Source organism: Podarcis muralis, chromosome 15 (assembly GCF_964188315.1).
Source record: "Podarcis muralis chromosome 15, rPodMur119.hap1.1, whole genome shotgun sequence".
Classification (NCBI taxonomy): Eukaryota; Metazoa; Chordata; class Lepidosauria; order Squamata; family Lacertidae; genus Podarcis; species Podarcis muralis.
In genome coordinates, this window is record NC_135669.1 from 25,890,858 (window position 1) to 25,908,988 (window position 18,131).

The following is an 18,131-nucleotide window of genomic DNA, read 5'->3' on the forward strand; positions in this document are numbered from 1 at the left end:
GGATCAAATCAGAAACCGGGATAGCTTCTCTAAATGAGGGATGTCTTTGGAAAATAGGGACACTTGGAGGGTCTGCTGCAATACATAATTGCAAGGTCTTGGTGTGTCCACCACCTAGCTCTGGGAATGCCTTATTAGATTAAAACCCCTGTGCAGTCTGTTGCTCCCTCTCCTTTAGTAGCCTTGAGTAAGATTATTCCCGGGAAAGAAGGTTGGGAAGCAGAGTGTCTTCATGGACAGACTCTGGCCATGTCAGCTGAATTGTGAGGCTTTCCCCCTTTCCTATTTGTATCCAGTGCTTCCTCCAAACAGGTTAAAGTAGCATGCATGGATGCAATTCAGTTTCGTTCTCACAACCACCTTATGTGATAGCCAAGGCTGATAAGAAAGTGATTTGACACAAGGACACTAAGTGAGATTCAGGGTATGAGCAAATATATGAATCTTGCTCTTTGTAGTCTTAAGGTCCAACCCTTAAGTAAGCCTCACTGTGTCCGGAAGATCTTACTCCCAGTGTGCATAAGTTTTATAGCCATGTAGTTCAATATCCTAGGTATGTTTACTTAGGCCCCATTAAGACTTTAATATTTATTATTGTTGCAATAAAAAACATCCAGGATGAAACATCTTTTAAAGGAAAGTATGTTTCAAAGAAATAAATGGCAAAAAAAATTCAATAAGGCTAACTTCCAAAAAGCCGTGCACAAGTCTCCATCGAAAACCATGTCTGCAGCACCAGACTGTCTTCATCTTATTGGTCAGATAATTCCCCTCCTCACCCCCTGATCAAATTGACTACTAGAAAGTTCACCTTATCCATCAGGGAGCATTTGTATTAAGATTGCTGGATCGGAATTATTTGCTCCTTGGCTCCTACTGTACACATCAGATTGGTGAGAGCATGGACTACTTCTGCATTTACTTTCCCAAAGAGCATGTAAAATATGATTCTAATCTGTACTGTTGATTGAGAGTGAGCTCAAGGTTAATTAACCCGGCCTTTCTTTTTTCCTTTTTGGAGTGGGATCTGAACAGATTAAGATAGTTTTAACATTCTATAAACCTATATTAAAGTACACCCGTTAGCTGTGGCCAGCACATCCATCATGTCAAGTGTGTAGGACCCTTTTCTCAGCCCAAATGTTGCAATCCCTTGTGAGGGCAACCTCCCAGGTGCCTATATGCCATATTACCTTATCATAATGAGGACCATATACAGATAAAGTCATTCTAATATTACACTTACTTTTGCTTAACACCAGGCTACACCATGTCTGGGGTGATCAGCTGCAAATGAGGACTGTTCCTTTAATTGCTAGACAGAAGAGGAAATTCTGGCAGGTGCTGTTTTTCATGCAGGGAGTGAGAAAAGCTGTAACTGCTGAACTTCCCACAGAAAGCCAGAGAAATGACCCATCTAGCTGAAGGTTTCAGGCAGGAAGCCTTACTAACCCTACCTGGAGACATCAATGTTGAACCTAGGACCTTCTGTATGCAAAGCAGATGTTCTAACACCAAGACAAGGCTCAAAATGGAATGGTGTGTGTGACCAATGTTGTGTTAAGTGTTGCTAAGCTGGGAGCTACACCTCTCGCCATGTCTCACCATTGGCCATGCAGAATGGGACTGATGGGAATTGTAGTTCACTAACATCTGGATGGCCGCAGCTTAGCCACCCTTGCATTGGCATAAAGAAGGAGGGTTTTGTTGGCACAACCATCCCTGCTTCCTCAGGTACAAGTGGAAAGTGTTTTGGGGAAGAGCAAACTTGCCTAGTCAGACCAGCAGTGACTCTCTAGGTATTCAAACAGGAGGCATTGTCCAGTTCTACCTGGAGTGGCTGGGAATTGAATTTGGGGACGTCTGCATGCAAACCTGAAACTCTTCCACTGAGTTATAAGGGTTTTGTGGCTTCCTTCCCCCAAACAAAAAACAGGCTCAATTAATAAGAAGCTGCCTTATACAGAGTCAGACCACTGGTCTGCCTTGCTCTGTATTGTTTACATCACTGTTTCCCAAACTTGGGTCTCCGGCTGTTTTTGTACTACAATTTCCCTCATCCCTAGCTAGCAGGATCAGTGGTCAGGGGTTATAGTCCAAAAACAGCTGGAGACCCAAGTTTGGAAGCACTGGTCTACACTGACCAGCAGCAGAGGTGATTTAGGGCATCGCGACCAGTTCCCCCGCACTGGGTGCTGAGCTGAAGGAGACTCTGCAACCCGTTGCAACTATGTCATAATGAATTGAGTAGAGCGGAAGGCGAGAGGTGGGGGTCACCAAATGTTGGCCTTGCATAGGGTGGCGCTGACATTTGAAAGACCAAAATCTACCCCTGCTGGCAACATCTCTCCAGGATTTTAGCCTGGAGTTTTTCAGCCAATAAATGCCAGGGATTGGATTTAGGACTGTCTGCATGAAGAGCAGGGGCTCTCATGTTGAGCTATGGCAGAAACACACAGCTGGCCATTGCTAAGAGAAGTTTCTCTGGAATCAAGAGACTTTGCTGCAAAGTCACAAATAGTAGCCAAGGGAGCCTAGCTACCTCTCCTCTCCCTCTGCTTTGCTCCTTTTTTGTCTTTCACACATTCTCACAAATTGGGTCTCCAAGGACCCTTCCATTTTTAATGCTCCAAAGCCTCTAGCTGTGTCAGGAAGTTGTGGTAGCTGCACTTATTTTTATTTGTTTATTGCATGCTGCCACGGCAAGCCCTCCTTTGTAATGGTTTCAGGGTTTGCCATACAAAACAGATGCACAGCAGACAAATGTACCCCCCGCCTGATATGGGGAGCAGAGGAACCTTATTCTTGGAGCCATTGGTATGCATACTTAATACACCAGTTCCAATGGGGCCTTTCAACAACATACTTTAAAAATGCACTGCTCTGTGTGTGTGTTTTGAAGTTTAATGTTGAATAACCCACTCATGTGCCTTCTTTAAACTTTCCTTAGAAGCCCCCCCCCCCCCATGACACTCCACAACAGAACCTTGCAGGGCTGTTGTGATTATAAAAGGGTTGAGAAGAACCATGTGCACTGCCCTGAACTCCATGAAAGGGAAAGAGAGATGTAATAAATAAGTACGTACACTGGTTTACTCCCACACTACATGGATACCTATAGCTCAGTTCCCAGAATGAGATGTAAACAGGTTGCATTAAATTGGAGAGCATCAAACAAATAGGTGGGAAGAGGAACAAGGAAAGACAGAGCTCTATTTTAAAAGTTCTGCTTTTAAAATTGTATTCCATGATTTTATTATTCTGCTGCACTGGGCAGGAAATGATCTCTGTTGTTCTTTTCAGCTGTAAAGTTGTATCCAATCTGAGTCCTATGTGGAGTAGACCTACTGAAAGGAATGGACTGAACTTAGGCATGTTCGTTAACTTCAGCGGGTCTATACTCTGAATAGAACTTAGTTGACTAGCGCCCAACTAAATTTTTATTACTTCAGTGGAATTTTAAAATTCATCATACCTTGATTCTAAAACATGGTTCTGTGATTTCAAATTCCATGATTCCATGCATCAAGATGCCAGCCATCTTGCAAGAAAGCTGGGTTCCAGTTTGGTCTTCCCCAAAATGCTTCCTATTTGCTCCTAAGCAGGCAGCTCTGGTTCTTCCAGTTTGGCCCTTCTTCTTTGAACTGATGCAAGGCAGGGGTGGATCACCTGTGGCACTCCAGATACTGCTGAAGTACAAGTCCCATCAGCCCCAGTCTGCATGGCCAATTATCGGGACTGAAGGGAGCAATTTCTGGAGGGCCACAGGTTAGCGACCCTCTAGTGCAATGCCAGCCACACACACACAGCATCCTGTTCTGTTCTCAGCAGTAGAGCATCTGCACTGCATGCAGAAAGACCCTGGTTCAATGCAGGAATCTCCGCATCTGAAACCCTAGGCTGTGGCCACTGCTCCATTTGCGCAAATGGGACATTGCCCCACCAAGCTCAGTTTGCCCTCAGCCAGCCCCCTGCCTGCCTTCTCCTTATTTGCAACCAGTGCAAGGGATGTCACTGCCTTTGTCAGCTTCGTCCTCCTGCATAGTCTCAGTGTTGTCCTTGCAAAATCCAGCAGAGAAGAGGAGAGAGGTGAAACTAGAATTAGTTGTCTTCATGCAGTGACAGATTGTACCTATTGGGACTGGTAGGGTGGAAGACAGGAAGGCCAATTTTGCTCTGCTTTTGTCCCCATCTTCCTCCCTGCTAAGTTTTGCAAGGGGCTACACTGACTGATGCAAGGGACATGGGTGGTGCTGTGGGTTAAACCACAGAGCCTAGGGCTTGCCAATTAGAAGGTTGGTGGTTCGAATCCCCGCAACGGGGTGAGCTCCCGTTGCTCGGTCCCTGCTCCTGCCAACCTAGCAGTTCGAAAGCACATCAAAGTGCAAGTAGATAAATAGGTACCGCTCCAGTGGGAAGGTAAATGGTGTTTCCATGCGCTGCTCTGGTTCACCAGAAGCAGCTTAGTCATGCTGGCCACATTACCTGGAAGCTGTACGCCAGCTCCCTTGGCCAATAAAGCAAGATGAGTGCCACGACCCCAGAGTCGTTGGCGACAGGACCTGATGGTCAGGGTCTCTTTACCATTACACTGACTGAGAGGAAGGAAGAATAAGCTAGCCCTCTGAAAAGGCAAGGTGAGACAACCTGCTCAGATGGCAGGGTCTGCCAGGGCAGCAGATCCCAGTGCCAGTCTTTCTCTCCCTCACATTCTTGATGTAAATCTTCCCAGACCACTTCTTCACTGTTGGAGATGGGGGTGCTATTTTGGGGTCTACCTTTGGTGCCAAAATGTCTTGGGCCAGTCCTGAGTGTAAGAAAACAGGCAATCAGGAGTAGTGGCAGCTGGCTGAGGTTGATGAAGCAGTGCATCATTCGCCTTAACAGATCAGCCTCCATTGGCTCTGCCCGTCCTTCACCCTTGCACCACCTTCTGTTTGGGCACCCTGCCTGCCATCCCACCAGCAGTACCAGCCAAGCCATATCTCAGTGGTAGAGCCTTGCAGATCTGTCTCTGGCATCTCCTAGTAGCGCTGGGCAAGTTCCCTGCTTCAGCTCTGGAGAACTGCTGCCAGTCAGTGTAGACAATACCAGGGAAGATAGGCCAATGGCCTGGCTCAGTATAAGGCGGCTTCTGTATCCAAATGGGGCGCCTGCCAGTCAGAGCAGGCAATGCTGAGCTAGGTGGACCAAGGGTCTGGCTGAGTAGAGATAACTTCCTACACGTCTCCTAGTCTGAAGCAGAGTCTTGTGTGACCCCAGGACTGCCTCCCTGCATTTTTGTTTTAAGCTAGCCAATCCCAATAGTGTCTCTGAGTTTCCCATTCTGCCTCCCAGCCTCCTGACTCCTGGAAGCGGTGTGTGTGTATTGCTATTGCTGCTGCTGCTGCATGTCCCAGCTTGGTGCATGTTGCCGGTGCTGCAGCACTGAGCGCGATGGCAGCAGCACAGCCGTGGGGGTGGGGGGGACCCCGCTTTGCCCAAGCCTGGCTTATGCCTACTCCCCGTCCTCCGCAGCCGGACCCAGAGCTCTGGCTCCGGGAGGGTTAAGAAAAAAGCGGGGCGAGCTCCTCGCTTTCTCTATCCCCCCCTCCTCTCCGCCCAACCCCGCCAGCCCCGCGGCCGCTCCGCTGTCCTCCGCTCCGCCGCCGAGATTAATGCGCGGCTCCTGCCCCACCGTGCAGCGTGTGGCTGTGCCGGGGAGCCCCGAGTGTTGGTCAGTCGCTGCCATGACAACCCTCGGATGTCGGCGGGCGCGCGCGAGAGGGATTCAGAGGAGATGCTCCCGGCGAGGAGGGAGAGCGGAGCGGGGATGCTGAAACTGGCGGCGGCGGTGGCGAAGAAGAAGAAGAAGCAGGAGGGGAGAAAATCGGCGGCGGCGAGAGCAGGAGGAATAGCAGCTGCCAACGGTTCCCGCTCGCTACTCCTGCCAGCCCGCGTCCTTTAAAGTGCTGGAGAGAGGCAGCCGAGCCTGGTCCGAGGGCTTCCTCTCTCACTATCTGTCTCTCTGCCGCCCTACCTGGAGCTCGCTCGGGTGGAAACGGAGAGAAGCGAGCGAAAGCTTGCCCTTTGCAGAGCCTGCCAGGCAGTGGGAGCGGGCTGGGTCCCCCCAAACCCTTGCCTTGCGAACCTTCCTTGGACTTTGGAGAGCTCTGTCTTGACGCAAAGCAAGTTTGGAGTGACATTCTGTGTGTGCGGATTGTAATTTATATAGGATCATTGGAGAAGGCTTTCAGCGCCCAACTTGCCCCTCTCCCTATCCTTGCCCCCCCCCCCCTTCTCTCGGTCCTCCCTTCCTATTTCCTGCCCAAGAGAGCGGGTGGAAGAGAGAGGGGGAGAGAGTTGCATTGCCCTCCCTTCTTGGGTTATAAACTTTTGATGCCGGATCTGCGCAGCGCCTGCCCGACGGAATCTTAAGGTGGCATCAGGGAAAAAAGAAGAAAAAACAGGCGGGGAAGAAGAGCCGTGACCTTCCTTCTTTCCTCTCTCTCTCTCTCTCTCTCTCTCTCTCTCTCTCTCTCTCTCTCTCTCTCGTCTCTGAGCTCAGCCCCGTGCCAGCCGCCTCCTCCTCTTCCTCCTCCTCCTCCTCTTCTGCTCCCCTCAACCTCCTGCGCCCGGCACCCAAGAAACACTGGGGACCACTTTCTAGATGCTGTTTGGGAGCTTTGGATCTCCGGTTTCGGATTGCCTCTGGGGACTTTGCTAATCCGTCCGTCAGGCGTCCCTTTCTCCGTCTCTCTTCTCTGGCTTCCACCCCCAAAGAGCCTCTTCAGTTCATCTCTTTCCCACTACCACCGTTGCCTATCTTTGCCTTGAGGAAAGCCCAGGATGGGGGTCGGTGGGTACTTAGTCCTGCCCTGGCGGTGCCTGGTCGTCCTGTCTCTCAGGCTCCTCTTCCTTGTGCCCGCAGGAGTGCCAGTGCGCAGCGGAGATGCCACCTTCCCCAAGGCGATGGACAACGTGACCGTCAAGCAAGGAGAGAGCGCCACCCTCAGGTAGGAGCAGATGCTGGGTAGCTTTTTTTGTGTGTGGCGTGGCTTCTTATTTATTGCCCGAGGGCATTTTGCTTCTTTTATGATGGAGCTGGATAAGGTTCCTGGTGTCTGGGAGGAGAGCTTGGGTGATGATGCCAAGGACGATGTTGGTGGGGAGGGAAAGGGTAGTTTCAGGCTGGCACCGGCCCTTTCTTGAAGCAAGGTTGTTGTGTGATGATGTGGTGTCTGGGAATGGCGATGTGCACGGGAACCCTGAAATCCTGCTGCTTCCCCGAGCTTGGGGGCATATCAGGCTGCTGGGATAAAGGTGGAGGAGGGATGCTGGCGATGTTGTGAAAAAGCCATTCGGAGGATGGCTGGCTGGCTGGCTGGCTGGCTGGCTGGCTGGCTGGCTGTGGCGGGATCTGCAGCAGAATGTTGTGGACACGTTTGACTGCTCATTATCAGCAGTGGAATGTGGCAGGGAAGGGTGGTGGAGATGAGAAATAGATGCCCACTTCTTCTTTTTTTAAGGACTTGCATGCCAAGCAGTTCAGTTAGTCATGTTTTGTGGCTGGTGCCAGGGTGTGGGCTCGTTGGAGAATGCAGGTGCCAGACAGTTGGTGAGGTTGAAGTGTCAGACAGAGTGAGCTTTACACAGCCCCGGGGACATTGGTTTTGTTTTGAAAGTGGTTTAGTGCAAGAAGGAGCAGGTGTGGCAAGAGGAGATGTGCTGTGCATGTGTTCTGGTGTGGGGCACATTGGAGGTTTGCATTTCATGGCCCTCCCCCTCCCTATAGATCTAGCTGGTTTCCAGGGCCCTGGTGTCTCTTTCCCACCCCCGTGCAACCGTTTTATAGTCTCTGCACGAATCTGTTAATATCAAATCAATCTTTTACCCCTGGGGCACCTCCTATGAATTCACATGGACTGCTTTTGTTTTGGTTTTTTTGTTCTACCTTGCACTGCTTAGCCCTGTGAGAAATGCAGGTGGTTTATATACAGATGGCCCACTTCTCTGCCAACCCTCTCTTTTCAGTTCCTGACTGAGTTTTACAGGCGCAAGCATTGCCTCTAGAAGCAGGGTGGTGGTGGTGAGATTTTGGATGTCTGAAGCATAGTGGAGAAAGGCAGGCAGCCTCGAGTGCTGGATATACTTGACTCACCTTTTAATTTTGAACAAAAGGAGGGGGTTGTCCAGAGATACATCATCAGCATCATGACATTTGAAGTACCCATCTCGGTTGTATGGCTTAAATGCTACCTAGCTTGATTGGTCAGTGAGGCAAACCACGCCCAGGAATGCAGAACTGGGCCAAGCAGAAGATTCTGTGTATGTGTGTGTCTCCCCCAGGATTTAAATACTCTGTTTAGTCTGTAATAATAGTAATAATTTGCTTCAGCCATCTGAAACTGTTTTTAATAACCCATTATTTGAAATCTACAAGCATATGCCTGTACACATATGCCTTTTGTTTTTCCCCAATAAGCTGTGTTTATAATTGTGAAAGTAACAGAAAGGGACGTGTTTTAAGGATGGTGCTTAATTTCTAAAACGATAGCTGCTGTGATTCATACCTTTATAAATATCAAGCTCTCTAACCTATTGCTTGCTACAAATCAGTCACTCAGGTATCATCAGTGGGTCGGCTGCTTTACAGAGTATAAGAGGACCTGGAAGCCCGTCAATGCTAATCTTGGACACATAGTTTCTGTTTGCTGTATATGCACATTGTGGGATTTGCACTCTGAGTATGCTCTGTGGCACCCTTTACCATTACGTACTTCATGAACTCCAGGCCTGGTTTTGACAGCAGGGCCATTTGCAGTTTCACCATCAATCTCTCCATCTGCCAGAGTATTAAGTACTTGAAGCTGGAATTATGACATTTCAGGAGAGTTCTAGACAAGCCAGAAAATAGAGTTGAAACAGCATTTTACTTGTGCAGACCACATCACCCTGGGGCATCTGACTGGACTTGTGAAGAGCATATGAGCATCCTTCTATGATCAACTCACTGGGGGGAATATGTGGTCTCAAAAGTATTGCTTGACTAAAAACCCCATCATCCCTGACCAACAGCTATGGTGGCTGGGGCTGATGGGAGATGGAGCCCAACAGCATCTAGTGGGCTACAGGTTCCCCATCACAGAGCTAAATGAGCTAATAGGGTCACTCACAGAGAAGATCTGCCAGTAGTCACAATCCTATGCATGTCTGCTTGGAAGTAAGATTAAGACCCATTGAGTACAATTGACCTTGCTCCCAAGTACATTCATATGGGATAGCATCCATAGGGGTATCTCTGCATAGCTGAATTAAACTGGAATAACAGCAGCATTTTTTTCTTCTGTAAGGAACCCTGCAAACTGTAATTCATTAAAAGAAAGGGGCTGAGAATGACTGACACTTGGCTCGTCCATGCTTCCTCCATTCATTTCCCATAGGCATTCTGCTCCAGATCACCAGCTTCCCACACTTTCTCCTCCTTCAATCCATATTTTCTCATGCTCCTCTCTTTTTCAGAGTATATTTGCTATGAAAACAAAAACAAAAAACCAAGCTAGATTGAGGGAAGGAGAAGTGTGGTAGGACAGTGATTTGGAGAAGAAGAACATCTTGTGGACAATGGAGAATTAATGGAGGTTCAGGAAGCTTGTGACCCACACTAAAAACAACAGTATACATGAGTCCTATGTCTCTTTGGCACTTTTAGAAAACTACAGCTCCCAGGATTCTAAGAGCAGCCAAGGATGGTAAAAGTAGGATGAAGCCAATCGAAGGGCTTCTCCAGAGAACCTGTTTATTCATCACTCAGCCTGCTTTTTTCTTGCACAAAGCTTACATGGAGGGAGGTTAGACTATGTCCAGTCTTTGCTTGAGCATTTGTTCACAGTGCAGCAATGAGCACAATTAGTTCATACTTTTCGGTACATTTCCTTATCATTTGCCTAACCAGAAAAAGTCATTTAAAAGAGCAGATTTGTTGTGCTAGGACAGCAGAGCCCTTTAACCCATTTTAATTGCACACACCTGAATTTCCAGCATGTGCTTGGACCCCTTCTTCAAAACAGTGACAGCCTGAAGGTACCCTAAGTTGGCAGTGCAGAAGGCTCCCAGTGAAATTCTCCTGCTGCAGATGACATGCAGTTTGGAGAAGGCCATTTCAGGTTCTGAGAATGGATGTGAATGGGCAGAACCAAGAACAGCAGGGCTCTGCCTCGGGAAGGAACGAGTGTCGACGGAGGCCTCCTGCACTCTCAATGGGCCATTTGTTGGCCCTCCCAGCTGCTTGGTAGTCATTTATCTCCCCATTTTGCTGGGACAGAGGAGAGACTCATTGGGGCAGGCAGACAAATCACACACAGCCATTCATGTAGGAGCCATCGTATCCTCTGACCTTTCCAAAAGTACGGTACTAAGCATTCCCTGCTCTTTGCTGCTTGGAAGAAGACAATTAAACTGAGAATCTGGAAGAGAGAGGGAGAAAGAGAGAGAAAGAAAGAGGTGCATCACGCTCCAGATAAAGAGGGTATATGTGGATTTTAGAGCTGCCACTGGAACACAGATTCCTGGTTCTGAAATAACAGTTTTGTTCATTGATTTTGCAGTTGTGTAGCGAGCAGCCATTAACAAGCTTCCCACTTAGGCTGGAGACGGATTATATGGTGTGTGTTTTTTCTCTCTCTCCCAGAGAAAGACAGAGAGAAAGCTAAAGGGTTTTTGGAATAAATAAATAAATAAATAAATAAGAAGGAACACTGTTTGCAATGACTACATACACAGACACCCCGTTCCCCCCACTTTCAGTTTTGCAAAACAAAACATTGCAAAATGCTTTCATTTTGGTCCAAGGAAATCATGGGATAAATATATACAGTACATAGACAATCACATACCAGGGGCTTTAGTGGTGACCATTGGATCAGGTGGGGCAGCCAATGGACTCACTGGAGGTAGTTCTGATTTGTTTTGGTTTTCTCCCCATCCTTTCCCCTTGCAAATATAGGACTTGTCCACACTTCTGCTTGTCCGTGCCTAGAAAGCATGGGGCCGAGCCATTTTCTGTTAGTCTCATCCTTTCTAGGCACGGGTCTGAGAGGTTTTGCCTTTGCATCACCACTTTCCCCCAGAAAACCCGCTCTTTAGCACAAAATCATAGCAAACATCAATCCAGAGGAATCCCAATTGATATTTGCTGTGATTCAGTGTGGGGGGGGGGAGGGGAAGGGCAAGAGGAAGTGTGGATATTGAAGATGCTCAAACAATGCAGTAGTACAACTGCTTGGCATCTAACTGAACTCAACCCTGTAAGGTAGGTGAGGCTAAAAGACTCCTCCTCCTACCGTCCCAGCTTCCTCCAGACACAGATGAAGGGTGGATTTTCTGGCCATAGTGATGCTTGTGATTGGCTGTGCTGCCTACAGCTGTGATTGACTAGCAGAGGAGAAAGGGGGGGGGGAGCTCTAGGGAGTGTCTGAATGGTAGGCAATTAATATAACTGAAAGGGTTGATAATCCTGCTGGGCCATCAATTTGGATTTGGGGGTGAAGAGAAAATTCCGGTGGGGCTTTCCCCCACATTGCTCTTGTGATCAGCCTCCTCTGTCCACATAGGGAGAAAAGCCTTTCTCAAACCACTTTCTTGATAACTATAAATAGTCCCCAGCTTTACTCAGATGCTTATCATACTGTGTGCAGTTAACTCAGTTCCTCTGGCTTCGGTCTGCTCCTCTTTCCAGATCTCAAGGATGGCAAAAGGTCACAATATTACCCAATGTTGCATGGGTTGTTTGCTTGTGTGTTTTTTTTTTGCTCACTTTCAATTTTCTACAGAATCAAGTTGCATTCTTGAAACAATGTTTTGGGATGTGCAAGACTCCCTTGGCCACATAGCTCAGATCACACAGCAGCTGTTTAAAGGGATTCCTTCTCAATGCATATCTATGGCAACTGCTGGCTTGCTCTTTGTGTATCTGAAGATGCTGACTCTGATAGCTGCCATACTCAGCACTGCCTGGGGTACCAAACCGCTCAACTATCTGCTCAACAGCTGGAAAAGATATATATCATACAATCAGTTCTCAGGGCATGAACAAAGGCTGATTTGCAGATCCTAGCATGCAAATGTGTTGTATTAGGGCCAAACTAGATGTCAGGGTAAATACATCTTTACATTTAACTGTTGGCGTATTGTGAACAATGGGTTAAATTACACAGGGCATGGTCTCATGTCTTGAGGAGCAACCCCCAGTGTCTGGATGTTCTGAGATAAGGGTGTCAGGTGCACTGGGGTGTTAAAACAACACCAGCAAGGTTGAGACTTGCTGAATCATTCACCCTCCTATTGGTCCCGGGAATATGCCTACATGTATGATAGTTTCTAGGGCATTGCATTCATTAAGTCCACATTTTGCCCTGTTGCATGTCCTGATGCTATCCTTGAAGTAGAATTGTAAATAATGGTACCATATAAGGTTTCAATTTACTGAGCATGCTCAGAAGGAATGTGGTCGGTAACTGGAGGTGAATTCTAATCCTGCAATAAAATTCTAGCAGACCATGAGGAAGCTCCCTTTGTCTAAACTGGTATCTAGTATGCACGCTTCCCACTGTAGTAACTTTAGAGCTATCACAGGGTTAAGTGCCTTATAAGGAAATGGGGTAAGAGGAATTGAGTACTTCAATTGGATAGGAAATTTATGCAGCAGCGTTAGCTAGCATGGCCATAGTAATAACAGATCTCTTGGTACGCATGTGTCAGGGGCTCAGGAGCAGAGGCGCAGGGGAGAGAGGAAATGGAGAGCGAAGGGGAAGAATCTGAGGGCAGCGGAGGGCAGAATGACAGTGACCCGAGAGATTCCATAAGCCTCTCCAGTGAATCAGAAGATTCCCAGAAGGGGGTGCCGATGGCCAGGGCAAGGGGGGTCCCAGGGGGGGGACACACCAGAAGCAGGGGGCCAGCGGAGACTCCCAAAGCAGTAGCTGGAAATCAGGGCCAGCTTCCCCACCAGAGCATAGTGGGGGGGGAAGAGCCCCATAGGTCAGAGTCAGCGTCTCCTCCGGCAAGCAGGGAGGAGGAGTCAGGCCCAGCTGGCATCCCCGAAGAGGGAAGCAGCGACAGGAGCAGTATAACGGTCAGAAGGAAGGTGGCAGGCTGGGCGCGCGCGCCAAGTTCAAATGTACAGGCGCGTGGGACAGCAGAAAACACGGATTGGGAACCAGGTCCTAAAGCTCGCCGGAGGGAGGGGGAAGACTCAGGGGATTCAGCTTCAGAAGAGTCTAGGAAGGGCAAGACCTCGGCGGACAAGCGGACCCAGAGGAAGAGGGAGCAGAGGAAGAGGTGGAGCAAGGCTAGGGTCTTAAACTGGTGTCTGGGGGGAGGAGACTCAGACGGAGCTTCGGTGGTCTAGGGTTTAAGACGTAGAGCTGCGCGCCGTGGCTGTAAATGAGAAACTGAACTTCAATAAAAACTATTTAATATAACAACGGACTGGCGTTGGTCCTCTGTGAGCTGGGACCAGGGGCAGCTCTGACAGCATGTCTTTTTAGTTCAAAGGCCATAAGAACTTTATATAGTAGGTAGTAGTGTTTAGTTTTGTCTTGTGTCTAGAAACAATTAACACTTTGATACTTTGAGCTGCGTGGGAGAGGAGGTTTCCTCTTAACTAGGGATTCTGAAAGATGCTAGCTGCTGGGAGCAGAAAATCTCTCAAGACTCAGCCAGGGCTCTGCATACAGTGGCACCTCGGGTTAAGTACTTAATTAGTTCCATATGTCCGTTCTTAACCTGAAACTGTTCTTAACCTGAAGCACCACTTTAGCTAATGGGGCCTCCCGCTGCCACCGCACCGCCAAAACACAATTTCTGTTCTCATCCTGAAGCAAAGTTCTTAATCCAAGGTAATATTTCTGGGTTAGTGGAGTCTGTAACCTGAAGCGTATGTAACCCGAGGTACCACTGTAATCTGTTACTCTGCTCTACGCCACACCACACAGGCTGAGGTGTGTTGAACTACCAATTGGCTTCCACAAGTCATGGGCATTAACATGCAGTTTTTTTGTTTTGTTTTGTTTTAAATGCAAATTGTATCATCTTTCCATGCTGGTTGTAATGGAGGTGGTGGGTACTGCAAATTCACAGCATCAGAGTAGGCATGGAGAGAGCATTTAACCCTTTAGTATAATAATAATAATAATAATAATAATAATAATAATAATAATAATAATAATTTATTTATACCCCGCCCATCTGGCTGGGTTTCCCCAGCCACTCTGGGCAGCTTCCAACAAAATATTAAAATACAATAGTCCGTCGGATATCATGATCCTGAGGAAAAATCCCTCTTCTGAAGCTGCCATTTTCAATGGAAGGTAATCCCCTATTATACTTTCATCCTGATACAACATGAAAGTTCAAAATGGGCTACAAATTCTGTCAAAAAAACCAGGCATCCCAAAGTTAAACGAATGAAAGGGAGTGCCCAGGATTCTCAGCTTCTGGTTTCAGGCCTGGCCTGTAGGCAGTCTGTAGCCACCAGCAAGGACAGATTTCCTGACCTGGGAGGTTTTATAAGGGTGAGGGAGCATTGCCTTTTCTATCCTATGGTCTCTTCCTCAGCTGGTGTCGCTGCAGTTCCCCCCTTTTTACTACAGCTGAGTGGTGGCATGCAAGCAGAATCTCTTTTTCATCGAACTAACCCAGTACCTTTGAACAGCAACTTGATTTTCAGACATCAGTGAGAGACATTGCTGATCTTTGCGTTCTGAGAAACTTCACTTGTTGATTTCTGAAGGCCAAGCAAAGGCACAAAAGCAAGCCTAGCCAGTTTTTCTTCTACTCAGTTGGCAACCTTATGGCTTACAATGTTCAAGTCACCAGTTCAAGGCCTTGAGACTCTTGACAGGTGGGGACAGCTTTCAAAACATAAGAAAAGCTTTTCTGGATCAGGCCAAAGGGCATCTGATCCAGCAACCTCTTCTCATCGGGTGGAGGTGGCTTCAGCTCCCCCAATATTTTTTGGTCAGGGGGCAGCACCCCTCCTATTTAGGGGGAGCCACCCCCTACAGCTACCAGGTGCCCTCCATGCACCCCAGCCTCTGCCCGGCAGCCCAGGAGCCAGGCAGGGGCTGGGATGAGCAAGCGCAGAGATTGCCCTCTGAGTGTCCTGCCCCGCCCGGCACACACCGGACGACATCACATGACACCTTACATGGCATGTCACCTGATGTATCACATGACCACGCCCCCTCAGTGTGGGGGGCAAGTTGGCGTCCTGGTTCTCACAGTTACCAACCGGATGCCCATAGGAATTCCTCCCACAAACAGAACCTGAATGCAAACAGCGGTCCCCCCCAACTATAATTCTCAGCAAATGCTATTTAGGTGCATCTGACAATGGAGCTCGCAGCTATCCATCTCGGCTAGTTGCCATTGATAGCCTTACCCTACATGAATTTGTATTGTCCTCTTAAAGCCATCCAAGTTGGTGGCCATCACTACCTGTCGTTGCAGATAGAAGTTTGAAGAAATGCTTTCTTTTCTCTGTCCTGAATCTTCCAGAAAACTTTGTACCCTCATTTAATGTAACTGAGAGGAACCCTAGTTGCACATGCTTCGCATGTTGGAAGTCTCTGCCTCCAAATGTGGTATCTTCAGCTGAAATAAGTTCAGGACAGAGAAAGATCTCTAGCTATGCCCACTATAGGATGATGTTGCTGGACAAAATAAATGCTCCTGGGCTAGAAAGTACCATGTGTCCAATTTAGTATCAGGAAGCTTAACTATTCCAATGCTGTGCATTTATAATATCTTACATTTTAAAATTATGCAATGTGGCCAGAGATTGAATTATGATCGGAAATGTGGCAAGTCTCAAGTCCTTTGGAAGCACACAGTCTGTCCTATTTTTTCTCTTCTGGAGTTGCTAGATTTCATCTCCCATTATCCATGGTCATTGGCAATGCTGACTGGAGATGATGGAAGTTGGAGCCCAACAACTACTGAAAGGCTCTGGGTTCCTCATCTCTTGTATAGGAGGCTTCAACCACAACCAATGGCAACAAAGCTTGTACTATTTTAATGAGATTCAAGCTTTCTTGCATTAAAGAACAGCAATGATGCACCTGTCAGGAGCACAGAGTAGCTGGTCATGGGGAATAGTGCATCTCCTTGAGTAGCTACCCATAGCTGTAGATCATGGGACCAACTGCCCATATAGATCCACTTTGAGAGTTTGCAAGTGACCAGAGGCTCATCCCAGCTCTGAATAAGTACCAACGACAGGCTGGCTACAGACTTGGGTTGCTGAAAAAAATCTTGAAGGTCACTTTCAGATGCAATTTTTAAAAGAATTCTCTCTCTCTCTCTGTGTGTGCTTTTTTAAAGGGCTAATGTGGTATGTAATGTGAAGAATAACCATAATATGAATTATCCCCGTATAATTTGAACGAAGCAATGAACATGCATTAGCCTCATACTGTGAAGATACAATCTTAAGAAGACACAAACCGTTAAGTCACCAATCATTTTCTTTAACTATAGAGAATCATAGCATCCAGACTTGTCTCTTCCTTGCAGGGATGACGTCTCCCTCTCTGGAAAGAGGTGGGAGGAGGATTTCCAAGGCTGCTTCCAGATTATCTCTTTATTGAGTATTTATCCTGATTTGTTTGCACAAAGTTTGCAGGGAGGTTTATGGAACACTGACTGTTTATTGAGCATTCATTCAGATTTGTTTGCAGAGAGTTTGTATAAAGCCATGTCAAGCAAATGTTATCCCACTCTCCAGTGCACCCCCCACAAAAAGTTTATTATTGATTTATTTACTAAAAATAGAACCAGTGTGGTATAGTGGTTAGAGTGCTGGACTGGGACCTGGGAGAAAGTGTGCCTCTCTGCCTGTGTTGAGTGAAGTCTTCCTCTACGGCTACCCATTTGCTGCTTTTAAAACATCAGGGCAGAAGTGTATTTCAGCACCTAAGATGGGAGAGTTCACAACCATTTAAGCAAAAAAACAAAAACAAAAACAAAAACATTAAAAAATCCTATTTTTAAAAGTTTCTGAAATGGTGGGAAATTATTCAGTATGTGTAGTTGGGGGAAAGTATTGCTATCATTCATATTCTTTTTTAAAAAAGACTAGTTTGCTGCAGGAGTGTAGCAGGGGAACATGCAGCCTCTGATAAAATTGGAAAATGGAGCTAAGCCCCTTTTTAAAGCAGAGACCACATGTGGAGGGAAGGGGTCTTATCAATCCCCCAGCCACACTACAGTTACTTGCTAAATGCCCCCACTCCCATGGGCCAATTTTGGCAGGTGGATGAGGAGACAACTCACCTGTCAATTATGTTTACGCCAGATGACTGGTGAGTAGACTGTCCCAACCACCTGTCAAAGCCCCTTGCATGGTGCTTCCCAAACACCCAACAGCCACCTGGTTGTGGCGGGCACTGCAAACAAATGCACAACCTCATGGGAAGGATTTCACCTTTGTTGTGCAGGATCCAGACAATCCATGCATTATGGCCAGCAAGATAGCCTGGAAAGGGCCTACAGATTTAATCCTGCACTTTCAGAAGCTTGAAAGCAGCAGTGACTCTTACTTTCTCTCCTGGATTGCACTTGGGGTTGCAGTCTCAGATTATTGCCAGCAGATGGCCAACTCTGATTTTTTTTATTTATTTTATTTATTTATTTTGCAGACTGCCCTTTTCCACACTCTTCAACTCTAATCTTTAGCAGCCAGACTTGACGATGTACTTTTCCTCATAAACAGGGAGCAAAACAGTGTTTCTCTCCTCCCACCCCCACAGCTTTTGCAGTATTCCCATAAGAAGCATCTGTACACTCAGGCAGAATTACTCTGTGACCTTGCCACTTTTTGATCGTCTTTAAGTACTTCTTGAGTAGTGAGGTGCCTGCTCCTCTCTCCTAACCATCCCTCTCTGTCTGGCTCAGTCAATTATGCTGCTACGTTCTTGCCTCCCCCCCCCCTCATCCCCCCTCCACCACTTTGGTAGTTTCTCTCTCCTTTTATCAGCCAGCATGAGGCCAGTAATGGCTGGTGCCCATTGGGACTGGTAGAGCGGATGGCAGAGAGATAAAAACTAAGTAGAGCCAGAGTCAATGATAGGCAGAGCCAATGCATTCTAGCT

The 18,131-nt window shown here is 47.4% G+C and overlaps 1 protein-coding gene across 4 annotated transcripts in view; it reads left to right on the plus strand.

Annotated features, from left to right (window-relative positions):
- LOC114585355 (opioid-binding protein/cell adhesion molecule) overlaps positions 1–18,131 on the plus strand; it is a 722,009-nt gene that overhangs the window by 374,380 nt on the left and 329,498 nt on the right. For 2 of the 4 annotated variants that reach the window (XM_028707918.2, XM_028707919.2), the window contains exon 3: positions 6,911–6,995. In XM_028707918.2, the coding sequence (XP_028563751.1) occupies positions 6,911–6,995 (85 nt within the window). Of the gene's footprint in view, positions 1–5,626; positions 6,996–18,131 lie in introns of those variants that run through there. The other 2 variants (XM_028707917.2, XM_028707920.2) reach the window with 2 other exon arrangements.